Consider the following 14,071-nt stretch of genomic DNA (forward strand, 5'->3'; position numbering starts at 1 on the left):
TTAAAACAGCACTCATTTGCTTTCGCATTATAGACAAAAAATTAAAATTGATAAAACTTTAAGTTGGTACAAACATTGAGAAGTGTCACCCAATGAACTCCGAACATATTTTTGTGTCCTCATTGATTAACATGTACCTAATATGTAAGTACCTAACTAATATCATACTCAAAATCCAAATGGAGTTTATTTGTTCGCATTTAACTCCTTATCTAATAATTTTGTAATAAAAATACATTGGGTTCTAACTATAGGTTAGCTATTTAACTACCATAAGATGCAGGGTGTTTCGGAGAATATATAGTTTATTATAGTATAATGTTGGTGATAACTTATCCGGAACCAATATTTTTACTTAGAAATACATACCTATATATCAACAATACAAACATATGACAATTCATACAATGAGCGGGCGCGGGTTAATTAAATTATAAGTATGGCAATAAAACGTTTATCGTGTCAGCCCTGGTATATATTATAATAACTAAAGCGTCATCGGCTGGGTAAACGAAAATCCCTTCGGTAATTAAATTATTGTAAGCGCAGCTTATTATATAGTTTATTAGTTATACTAGAATCTGATACATCATCTCAAATCACAAAAGGAATTTTAGGTGTAATTTTGAAATATTAAGACATTCTTCTTCATGAGACTTCATTAAATTTTAATGTCCTTGAAATGTTCTATTAATGTCACAAATTATACCTTACCTGGTAAGTTTGTAAAATAATAAGATCTTTCTAATGTTTTTAAATACGATACTCGTAGTCGTATATATGGTTTATAGCTGAGACATACATAGAAACAGGTTAATATTTACAAACTAACTAGGAGGCTTTAATTAACACAGGATAATGAAAGAAGTTATTATTATAACATACGTTTCTGAAAGTGCATAACAAGAGATTGTTTATGAGTAAATTTCAGCGGACAAATGTCGCATGTATATGGTTTATCACCGGTATGTATTCTACTATGTCTCTTCAAATGACCAGATTCACTGAAACTCTTAACACACATATTGCACGGGTAAGGTTTATCACCGGTATGTATTTTACTGTGTCTTCAAATTACCAGAATCACTGAAAGTATTACCACACACATTGCACGGGTAAGGTTTATCACCGATATGTATTTTATTATGTGTTTTCAAATGACTAGATTGATTGAAACTCTTACCACATACATTACATAGGTACGGTTTATCACCGATATGTATTTTACTATGTGTTTTCAAATGACTAGATTGAATGAAACTCTTACCACATACATTGCACGGGTATGATTTATCACCGGTATGTATTTTATTATGTGTTTTCAAATGACTAGATTGATTGAAACTCTTACCACATACATGACATGGGTACGGTTTATCACCGATATGTATTTTACTATGTGTTTTCAAATGACTAGATTGAATGAAACTCTTACCACATACATTGCACGGGTAAGATTTATCACCGGTATGTATTTTACTATGTGTTTTCAAATGACTAGATTGATTGAAACTCTTACCACATACATTGCATGGGTACGGTTTATCGCAGGTGTGTATTATTTTGTGGTTCGTCTGATGACCAGATTCTGTGATATTTTGACCACATTCATCACGAGAGTATGGTTTTTCACCAGTGTGTTGACCTGTACCTTGCTTTAAATAACTGCATTGATTGGACATTGTTCCGCCAACATTACTGGATTCAGTCATTTCACATGTATTATGTACCTTTGAAGCATCAGGTTTGTTGGGCGTTGTTCTAGTAACATTATCCGATTGAGACTTTTTATCTTTATATATTGTGTTATATTCTTTCAATTCAACAGATTGATTGGTTTTTTCACTTAGGATACTGACATTAGACTTTGTATCTGAATGTATTTTATTAGTTTTCTTCGAAGCAATAGTTTGATTGTGCGTTGGTCCATTAACATTGCTTGAATTTGACTTTTTAACTGGAATAAATTTATTTTTTTCCGTCAAGTCAACAGATTGCTTCAACGAAGTTCCACTCATATTACTTGGATTGGTCAATTCTGCATACATTTCATCGTAGTGTTCATAACTAGCTGCGAGTCGTATAACTGTAAAGTACAAAATTATATTTAATATTTCTCGTTTATTGTCACCTATGGTACATAATTACTTAGGATGGGCTAAATATATTAAATTCACAGTTGCTAAATATAAAAATAAATTAGAATGTTTGTGTATTTTGTTTGAATCGAAAGATTTATAACATACAATGGCTGAAGAGGCAATTAGTTAGTCTATGGTAAGACTTTAATTCATGTCATTGCATGCAATGTGGACTTTTAAATAAAGTACAGTGCTCTCTAAGAACACATAACAATTTTTTATAATTTTCTGAATGGCACTTGTCGTGAGACACCCGTTAAAAATGGGTATTTTCAATTTAAATAATTAAAAATGTTATTTAAATATATGTAACAGTTATTAAAGCAGTAAAACAATAAGTCGATTTCATGTTTATTCATACAAACAAATAATTTCACGTAAACATGTGCAAAATAAAATAATTATCAGCGTCAAACAGCCATAGGACAGGACAAAAACTCAAGGTACAAAAAAATAAAAAGACGCCCATGTAAAGTGCAGTATGTGGATCTTTATTTTGGTTTTTTCATCCAATACAGGCAAAGGGTTCGAGCCCTTACAGCGAGTTGGCGATTCAATTTGTGATTCACTCTGGTTTTATAGTTTATATTCAGGTGAATGTTTACTATTGCGTATTTCGTATTTTCGGTGATTTTTTGTATGACTTGGATTGCATCACGGAAACCGACGATTCATGCTTTCACTTTTATTTATTTATAATTATTTTAAGGGTTTATTATTTTCAATATTAAATATAAGTAGGTTGGTACCGAATAGTGACGTAGTCTTAACTTGGCTATGCTATGCTATGCATTCGCAATGAGTAACTAGCAGATCATGCATGGTTGTGGATTTATTGTTATTATTATTGGTCGTTAGGTCTTGTATAAATTGATAAATGCAAAATATCAGATCAAATAACACACACTCATTAACATAACCTAACTTTCGTTTAGTTTAGTGCCCATAGCTTTATTATGCACCTGTCAATAAGACTAACATTAATACAGCTTTAAACTGATATTTTTATCTAACTGGTGACATTAATTTGGAGAGTGGAAACATTCATCAAAATTTGAGCATAATGATGTATGTCAGAGATGGTCAGTCTCCCTTTGGAGGATGCGTGGTTCAAAACTGCACCTCTGGTGATTTTGTCTTGCAACTTGAAAATGCCCTTAACTCAACGGTTGTTAACGCTTAGCTAACCTTCTGATAACGCACGCCGTATAAATCCTGATATATTTATTCAAGTCTTCTGTTTTGGTTTTGTATTTATTGAAAACTGGTTATCCATTTGCAATCTCTCGGAAAGCAGAATACTTAATATTTTGTAATAACTACACACATTTACCGAGCAGGTGCCATAAAGATAACAGACTAATAGATCATCAATATCATCATCATATCAGCCGGCAGTCGTCAAATTCTGGATAAAGGCCTTCCTCAAAGATCTTCACGACGATCGATCCATCGCTACCCTCATCCAACATATCACCTCATCCCTTGGAGTTAGGGACTAGGGACTAATAGATAATATCAAAGAAATATGTTAAAAGTAATAGGTATTTACATATTATAGGAATAAGTATCTCATATATATATGTTTATAAATTTTTCATAAATGTATTATATTATAATACGTTTTCAAACATAGGGTAGTTTGATGAACTAAAACCGAAAGTGAGCATATAATTGATTTAATTACCAAATTCGTCTACAGGTGAGTTATATCGACCGATATCGACGTGCAGGCGATGTGCGAACTCACTCCCATAGTACACCATCAGCTCCGTATTGCGAGGAATAGTTCTAATTGTGCTGAAATATTTAACAAACTTGAAATGGAAGTAAACTATTCTTAACGAAAGCAGCCATAAATTAAAGAATAAAAAACGGCGCTTCGTATCCTGTGGTACCGTTACTCAAACGGCGAAAAGTCGAACAGCAAAAGCTATTGTTCATCTTTTAGGTCTTAACTCTTAGATTTGGAATTATGTTCTTACAAAAATTTAGGCTGGCAATTTTAATAATTAACATATTATGCCTTTTTACTCGTTTAAATTAAATGGCCACTTATTTTTCCAAAACAACATGTCAAAGAAAATACTTTGCCGTACCAAAATACCAACTCTTTCTTTTCGCTGTATGTACATCTCAGTAAGTTAAACATAGCCCTTCAAAATATCCAATCAATAGATTTTTTTGTCGTCTGCAAACATTAAATGTTGGCTGTGAGTAAAGCAACTTCCTATATCGAATAAATAGGCATTATACAAAAGCGGGCCAAGGATAGAGCCTTGTGGCACACCTGATGGTATTGACACGAAGTCGCTTCTGCGCTACCCGTCACAACAGCCTGCATACGATTCGTGATATATGAGGTGAACCATCTGTGCAGATTCCCACAAATTCCGAGTGCATTTAACTTCTGTAGTAATATTATGTGATCCACACGGTCAAATGCTTTTTCAAAGTCTGTGTAGATCACATCTACCTGATACCTCTCATCCATGCACTTTAAAACGGAACGGATATTAAGAAGTGATGCAACATTACGCTAGTGTGTGTGCAGTTACGGGGGATACCAGATAACACAAATTCTTTCCCGTTATTAGTAATAGTATTATATAGCCACGTTACTTGTAACTCCGATTTTTTAATAGGTATCTGATAGTCAGATTGTTTTCTAAAATAAAAATAAATATCGTCATATTATGAGTAAATAAATAAATAACATAAACAGTTACACCTTGAAAGTAACGATTGCTGGTTTGATTCCTGGGCCCATGTCTTGTTTGCAGTATCTTTGTTTTAACTGATATAAAAATGACGCACTAACGTTTCTTATTTTTAAGAATACCTACACAAAATTCATTCTTAAATTAGTTTTTTTGCCACTAACGTGGTATCAAATAACTAGATTTTTAGAGAACAAACAACTACCTATGTTCTTTATAGTGATTTGGTTGCTAAGTAATTACACATCATATAGTAACACTTACATAAAGGGTAAAGGGTCTTAAGTTCAGTTCTCTGTACAGCGTCATCTTCCTAAAAAGACAAAATTACAATTCATACTTTTATGTCCGTGAATGCGGTCTGCCATCAGTCAGTCATTTTTGTGTCCTCTAAGACACGTCTCTCCACAACGCCTAGTAATGGAAATTTTCACATAGTACTGGATCCCAGACAATTCCAGCAGCTCTGCTCAAAGATGGGAACAATATTCGTTATGTGGCCGGAACCGCACCTTATAAAGCACACAAAATATATGGACCGAATCTAAATAGTGTACCACACTACTTTAAAAAATTGTTGGTAAAAACTAAAACAAATTACTGGGCATATGAGACTTGACATCTTATGTCTCAAGGTGACGAGCGCAGTTGTAGTGCCGCTCAGAACTTTTGGGTATTTTAAGAATCCTGATCGGCACTGCATTTTAATCAATCAATTACCATCAGCTGAACGTCCTGCTCGTCTCGACCCTTATTTTCATAAAAAAAAATGATTTATCTACTTAGAGCACCATTAAAATATGGAATACCCGATTTTTCGGATAATGTCCCTGTTTATTTTCCGGTCACAGTGGATGTTACAATCACGCGTTGTGGAGGTTTTGTGTTACAAACATCGAATTAATTTGTATTATGAAAAGAACAAATACAACTGCACAGTAAGAATAAAAAGAAGCCTGCTGAATTTTTGAGGTGCGGAATTTTGATTTCCATTTAGTGATTTAAAATCCTATTTTGTATAAAAATATAAGTTAGTATATCTACATTAAAATTTTTAAGGTTTCTCTATTGTAACATATTGTCATACATTTTTTCATGAGATTTATTTTTTTTTATGAAAAAAAAAGGGATGAGATGCGCAGGACGTTCAGCTGATGGCAATTGATACGCCCTACCCATTACAGTGCAGTGCCGCTCAGGATTATTGAAAAACCCAAAAATTCTGGGGGGAAATACAATTGTGCTTGTCACCTTAAGACATAAGATGTTAAGTCTCATTTGCCCGGTAGTTTCACTAGCTACGGCACCTTTCAGACCGAAACAGAGTAATGTTTACACATTACTGCATCACGGCAGAAAAAGGCGCCGCTGTGGTAACGCCCATAATCTAGCCGGCTTCCTGTGCAAAGGAGCCTCCCACTGGTTCGTCATCAGCCGGAAGACGTCCACTGCTGGACAAAGGCCTCCCCCAAAGATTTCCACGACGATCGGTCCTGCGCTGTCCTGGTAAATAGACAAAAAATAAAAACACCATAAGCTTTGTACATTTTTTAATAAATTAACATAAACAAAACTCTATGACATAAAACTAAAAACATTTCTAAAACATCACAAAAATTAGCAAATAAAAATGTGGGCATCAAATACACTCATTGAAATTCCCAAAAAACTTCATAAAATAAAGAAAGAAAAAATAAAAATTAAAACAGCACTCATTTGCTTTCGCATTATAGACAAAAAATTAAAATTGATAAAACTTTAAGTTGGTACAAACATTGAGAAGTGTCACCCAATGAACTCCGAACATATTTTTGTGTCCTCATTGATTAACATGTACCTAATATGTAAGTACCTAACTAATATCATACTCAAAATCCAAATGGAGTTTATTTGTTCGCATTTAACTCCTTATCTAATAATTTTGTAATAAAAATACATTGGGTTCTAACTATAGGTTAGCTATTTAACTACCATAAGATGCAGGGTGTTTCGGAGAATATATAGTTTATTATAATTTAATGTTGGTGATAACTTATCCGGAACCAATATTTTTACTTAGAAATACATACCTATATATCCACAATACAAACATATGACAATTCATACAATGAGCGGGCGCGGGTTAATTAAATTATAAGTATGGCAATAAAACGTTTATCGTGTCAGCCCTGGTATATATTATAATAACTAAAGCGTCATCGGCTGGGTAAACGAAAATCCCTTCGGTAATTAAATTATTGTAAGCGCAGCTTATTATATAGTTTATTAGTTATACTAGAATCTGATACATCATCTCAAATCACAAAAGGAATTTTAGGTGTAATTTTGAAATATTAAGACATTCTTCTTCATGAGACTTCATTAAATTTTAATGTCCTTGAAATGTTCTATTAATGTCACAAATTATACCTTACCTGGTAAGTTTGTAAAATAATAAGATCTTTCTAATGTTTTTAAATACGATACTCGTAGTCGTATATATGGTTTATAGCTGAGACATACATAGAAACAGGTTAATATTTACAAACTAACTAGGAGGCTTTAATTAACACAGGATAATGAAAGAAGTTATTATTATAACATACGTTTCTGAAAGTGCATAACAAGAGATTGTTTATGAGTAAATTTCAGCGGACAAATGTCGCATGTATATGGTTTATCACCGGTATGTATTCTACTATGTCTCTTCAAATGACCAGATTCACTGAAACTCTTAACACACATATTGCACGGGTAAGGTTTATCACCGGTATGTATTTTACTGTGTCTTCAAATTACCAGAATCACTGAAAGTATTACCACACACATTGCACGGGTAAGGTTTATCACCGATATGTATTTTATTATGTGTTTTCAAATGACTAGATTGATTGAAACTCTTACCACATACATTACATAGGTACGGTTTATCACCGATATGTATTTTACTATGTGTTTTCAAATGACTAGATTGAATGAAACTCTTACCACATACATTGCACGGGTATGATTTATCACCGGTATGTATTTTATTATGTGTTTTCAAATGACTAGATTGATTGAAACTCTTACCACATACATGACATGGGTACGGTTTATCACCGATATGTATTTTACTATGTGTTTTCAAATGACTAGATTGAATGAAACTCTTACCACATACATTGCACGGGTAAGATTTATCACCGGTATGTATTTTACTATGTGTTTTCAAATGACTAGATTGATTGAAACTCTTACCACATACATTGCATGGGTACGGTTTATCGCAGGTGTGTATTATTTTGTGGTTCGTCTGATGACCAGATTCTGTGATATTTTGACCACATTCATCACGAGAGTATGGTTTTTCACCAGTGTGTTGACCTGTACCTTGCTTTAAATAACTGCATTGATTGGACATTGTTCCGCCAACATTACTGGATTCAGTCATTTCACATGTATTATGTACCTTTGAAGCATCAGGTTTGTTGGGCGTTGTTCTAGTAACATTATCCGATTGAGACTTTTTATCTTTATATATTGTGTTATATTCTTTCAATTCAACAGATTGATTGGTTTTTTCACTTAGGATACTGACATTAGACTTTGTATCTGAATGTATTTTATTAGTTTTCTTCGAAGCAATAGTTTGATTGTGCGTTGGTCCATTAACATTGCTTGAATTTGACTTTTTAACTGGAATAAATTTCTTTTTTTCCGTCAAGTCAACAGATTGCTTCAACGAAGTTCCACTCATATTACTTGGATTGGTCAATTCTGCATACATTTTATCGTAGTGTTCATAACTAGCTGCGAGTCGTATAACTGTAAAGTACAAAATTATATTTAATATTTCTCGTTTATTGTCACCTATGGTACATAATTACTTAGGATGGGCTAAATATATTAAATTCACAGTTGCTAAATATAAAAATAAATTAGAATGTTTGTGTATTTTGTTTGAATCGAAAGATTTATAACATACAATGGCTGAAGAGGCAATTAGTTAGTCTATGGTAAGACTTTAATTCATGTCATTGCATGCAATGTGGACTTTTAAATAAAGTACAGTGCTCTCTAAGAACACATAACAATTTTTTATAATTTTCTGAATGGCACTTGTCGTGAGACACCCGTTAAAAATGGGTATTTTCAATTTAAATAATTAAAAATGTTATTTAAATATATGTAACAGTTATTAAAGCAGTAAAACAATAAGTCGATTTCATGTTTATTCATACAAACAAATAATTTCACGTAAACATGTGCAAAATAAAATAATTATCAGCGTCAAACAGCCATAGGACAGGACAAAAACTCAAGGTACAAAAAAATAAAAAGACGCCCATGTAAAGTGCAGTATGTGGATCTTTATTTTGGTTTTTTCATCCAATACAGGCAAAGGGTTCGAGCCCTTACAGCGAGTTGGCGATTCAATTTGTGATTCACTCTGGTTTTATAGTTTATATTCAGGTGAATGTTTACTATTGCGTATTTCGTATTTTCGGTGATTTTTTGTATGACTTGGATTGCATCACGGAAACCGACGATTCATGCTTTCACTTTTATTTATTTATAATTATTTTAAGGGTTTATTATTTTCAATATTAAATATAAGTAGGTTGGTACCGAATAGTGACGTAGTCTTAACTTGGCTATGCTATGCTATGCATTCGCAATGAGTAACTAGCAGATCATGCATGGTTGTGGATTTATTGTTATTATTATTGGTCGTTAGGTCTTGTATAAATTGATAAATGCAAAATATCAGATCAAATAACACACACTCATTAACATAACCTAACTTTCGTTTAGTTTAGTGCCCATAGCTTTATTATGCACCTGTCAATAAGACTAACATTAATACAGCTTTAAACTGATATTTTTATCTAACTGGTGACATTAATTTGGAGAGTGGAAACATTCATCAAAATTTGAGCATAATGATGTATGTCAGAGATGGTCAGTCTCCCTTTGGAGGATGCGTGGTTCAAAACTGCACCTCTGGTGATTTTGTCTTGCAACTTGAAAATGCCCTTAACTCAACGGTTGTTAACGCTTAGCTAACCTTCTGATAACGCACGCCGTATAAATCCTGATATATTTATTCAAGTCTTCTGTTTTGGTTTTGTATTTATTGAAAACTGGTTATCCATTTGCAATCTCTCGGAAAGCAGAATACTTAATATTTTGTAATAACTACACACATTTACCGAGCAGGTGCCATAAAGATAACAGACTAATAGATCATCAATATCATCATCATATCAGCCGGCAGTCGTCAAATTCTGGATAAAGGCCTTCCTCAAAGATCTTCACGACGATCGATCCATCGCTACCCTCATCCAACATATCACCTCATCCCTTGGAGTTAGGGACTAGGGACTAATAGATAATATCAAAGAAATATGTTAAAAGTAATAGGTATTTACATATTATAGGAATAAGTATCTCATATATATATGTTTATAAATTTTTCATAAATGTATTATATTATAATACGTTTTCAAACATAGGGTAGTTTGATGAACTAAAACCGAAAGTGAGCATATAATTGATTTAATTACCAAATTCGTCTACAGGTGAGTTATATCGACCGATATCGACGTGCAGGCGATGTGCGAACTCACTCCCATAGTACACCATCAGCTCCGTATTGCGAGGAATAGTTCTAATTGTGCTGAAATATTTAACAAACTTGAAATGGAAGTAAACTATTCTTAACGAAAGCAGCCATAAATTAAAGAATAAAAAACGGCGCTTCGTATCCTGTGGTACCGTTACTCAAACGGCGAAAAGTCGAACAGCAAAAGCTATTGTTCATCTTTTAGGTCTTAACTCTTAGATTTGGAATTATGTTCTTACAAAAATTTAGGCTGGCAATTTTAATAATTAACATATTATGCCTTTTTACTCGTTTAAATTAAATGGCCACTTATTTTTCCAAAACAACATGTCAAAGAAAATACTTTGCCGTACCAAAATACCAACTCTTTCTTTTCGCTGTATGTACATCTCAGTAAGTTAAACATAGCCCTTCAAAATATCCAATCATTGTATTGTAATTCTTTACAAAGTGGTTAAACAAGATAATATTATTGTGTCGGGAAAATATTAAGTTAAAAATCACTGACAATTATGTTAAGACAACAAAAATTTATACACAAAAACCAACCGACTTCAAAAACACCATTCCAAAACAATAGATATAATATACACTAAAAAGTATAAAATGCATTGCGTATTTTTATACAATCTAATTCTAGTTACGATTATTGGTATTTTTGAAATCGGTGTCCTTCCGCCGCGACCCGCTCTCGCCTCTCGCCTCCTCATGACTCAAGCACATCTCGTCTATAACTATGTATGTGGTTACAAACCTATCATGGATGACACCGACTCCAAAAATAACAATAATCGTAACTAGAATTAGATTAATTAATTAGATTGTATAAAAAATCCGCAAATATTTTTATACTTTTTAGTGCATATTATATCTATTGTTTTGGAATAGTGTTTATTGATAATTTTCTTTTATTTTTTGATTTTTAGTGATTTTCAAGTACACTTATTAACAATTTGTCTAAATGTTTGTAGATATACTAAATTTTTCATTACAGACAGTTAGAAATTCTGCCACCGCACCCTTACTGTAATTCGTTAAGTTAATTGATCATCATATTTGACTACGACAATTACTTCACCATAACTATGTTATGGTAGATGACTTAAATATCCGGATAGCGTCAAAAAGATAAGGCCGAGTATCGTTAATTTGCTCCTATGAATTGAAGAGTTCCGATACTTTGTCAAGGCTACCGTAATCAGAACCTAACCAAACTCTCACCAAATTATATTTGAAATATATCCTTTCAAATAAAAAAATAATAATCGTAAATTTATCATCCACATACGAACGGCAAATTTTCAGACTTTTATGGTTTTCTCATGAATACCACTGCCAGATCTGGACCAAATTACAATGGGATCAGGAGTTGTGAATCTGATTTCGCTACGCTTACCCAGTCGAAAGTTTTGAGGTAACAAACATACAAAAAGAAAACATTCGGACGACTTGAGAACCTCCTCCTTTTTTGAAGTCCGTTAATAATCGGCTGCAACCTATTTTGCCTATATTTCACTTGAAATTAATAAAAAAATTATAAAAAATAAATAAAAATTAAAAAAATCATATCCATTTTAATTATTACTTGTCAGTGGTTATAATGAAAATTTGACAGTTTTGATATGTTTGGAACATCGCGCGGGCAGGCACTTGGTTGAAGACCTCCTCCATATATTTCCATGTTCCTCTGTTTTTGCATAGATTCATCCAGTCTGTCCTAGTAATACCTGCTATATGGTCAGTCCACCATCTTTCTGATCTGCAAACTTTTCTTTTCCACTCTAATCCTTTTCTTCCACTATTCTAAGAATCCACCAACCATCTGTTAGTCCAGCTATATGACAGCCCATGTTCACTTTTATTGCTTTTAAACCGCTCCGAATTTTCTGTATTTTACCGACACTTAAAATACTTCTTTCTTGTGCTCTTGATTCGAGTTTAACTTTTTTATACTATTTACCATATTTGTATTTTTTTCATAATATTTTATGAGTAACAGTCTATTCCATGTGGCGACAGGACTTATATTATCGAAGGCTTTGCTTTTATCGATAAAAGCTATGTACAAAGAATTGTTGAACTTAAACTTAAAACCTACCTGCGCAAACTGTTGATATACAGTTGCCGTTAGACTTATTGCTCTGAATGTTTCTCTCTGCAGATTTTAGTGTTTGGACTCAATTTTGAAATTTAAGATGACGTGTGATATTATAATATAAGCAAAATCTAAAAATGTTACCAGTAATACAATTCTCCCTTGTACTGGAACGCGACGAGGTTCTGTTCACTCCAATGTCTAGAGCAGTTAATAAACCGCATCCAATTGGAGTTGTTCCCGTCTGCGGCGTCCACCATGTGCGAGGGTTTGTGGTCTTTGTCGTAGATCTGAGGATATCACCGACAGTATAAAACACAATATAACATCAAATTCTTAAATAATAAAATAGACATGACATGATGGAAAATTTTTTTCAGCATTTTTCACTATAGAAGTTTTATAAACAGCTTCCATATAAAAAGTTATTGATATAATATTCCTTTTAATCACACCCGCCATATGGCATGTATGTTATGATTGTAGTCGGTTTTGTTTAATTTTTTTATCGTTCAGTTTGTAGCTTGAACATAAAAACAAGAGTCCACTACGGTGGACTCACATTTATATCAGGTAAGTAAGTATAAGTATAATAATAATAAAAAATAGAAGTAGAATTTGTGGCGTGTCATAATATAATTCTGGATATTGGTTGCAGAAAGCAGTAAATACAATAAGGAGTAGTGTAACGTCAGCCAGCGTACCATTATCGTAGCGTGAAAATGAAGGTATCCCAAAAGGTAATTATTAACTTGTATTAGTAGACTTACCTGCCAGCAGTAGTTTGAAGCAGCGTCCTTACTACGTACTCCTCTGTACGGCCCAAACCGCACATTACGTGGTAGGCTTCTCGTAGCGAACACTCCCAAACCGGCGCCTTTTATTCCATGGTAATTAAAATTGGATCGTTTTAGGTAAACAACCAAAGAAATACAATAAAAAGTACCTATATATATATAAAAGAGATTTACACCTATGTAGTATATATTATACTTAATGTATTAACTCATCACGCTATTTTCTGAACCGCGCACAGACTTTCAATTTGGTAGGAAAATTCCTTTCGTGGAGTGCGCATAAGAACGACCAATGCAATGCGTTTTAACGACTAGTGAAGTTATCTGTACATCAATGATTCAGATATATAATGTTTCTACTTCTTTTTTCTTTACAATCTTCTTATTGAAAAGCGATGAACTTAACAAACTTACCTCTAATAGTGGATACATTTAAATGCAGAAATACTCTTGGTAAGGTCAGGGCTGCCCTCGGTACTATCGGGGGGAGGTTTGTTACGGCAGGGACCTGAACGTAATAAAGTTATCTTAATAAAGTTTTGTAATAACGATAACGATGTTTATGGTATAGGACAATTGAAAGTGATCACCGCCTATAGGCTGTTGCAACATTAAAGCGATTGCCAGTCCATGCGTAGTGCTCAGTTTAGGGTGAGTCAACAACCCTGACAATTGTGTGTCTTCTACCGCATTTATCACAGGGAGTGTTCCGAAATGCTATTCAACCTGAT

At 33.3% G+C, this 14,071-nt stretch overlaps 2 protein-coding genes across 6 annotated transcripts in view; both read right to left on the reverse strand.

Annotated features, from left to right (window-relative positions):
- The window catches only part of LOC126965421 (zinc finger protein 271-like), a 142,246-nt gene that overhangs the window by 68,239 nt on the left and 59,936 nt on the right, over nt 1-14,071 (reverse strand). The window contains exon 3 of the mRNA XM_050809028.1: nt 13,755-13,848. The gene's annotated coding sequence lies outside the window, so the exon portion shown is untranslated. The remainder of the gene's footprint in view (nt 1-13,754; nt 13,849-14,071) is intronic.
- LOC126965418 (zinc finger protein 239-like) overlaps nt 7,277-14,071 on the reverse strand; it is a 60,378-nt gene continuing 53,583 nt past the window's right edge. For 2 of the 5 annotated variants that reach the window (XM_050809025.1, XM_050809023.1), the window contains one exon: nt 7,277-8,647. In XM_050809025.1, coding sequence (XP_050664982.1) covers nt 7,620-8,647 — 1,028 coding nt within the window. In that variant the 3' untranslated portion in view covers nt 7,277-7,619. Of the gene's footprint in view, nt 8,648-10,389; nt 10,503-12,687; nt 12,834-13,313; nt 13,371-14,071 lie in introns of those variants that run through there. The other 3 variants (XM_050809022.1, XM_050809026.1, XM_050809024.1) reach the window with 3 other exon arrangements.

This window comes from Leptidea sinapis, chromosome 7 (assembly GCF_905404315.1).
Source record: "Leptidea sinapis chromosome 7, ilLepSina1.1, whole genome shotgun sequence".
Lineage (NCBI taxonomy): Eukaryota > Metazoa > Arthropoda > Insecta > Lepidoptera > Pieridae > Leptidea > Leptidea sinapis.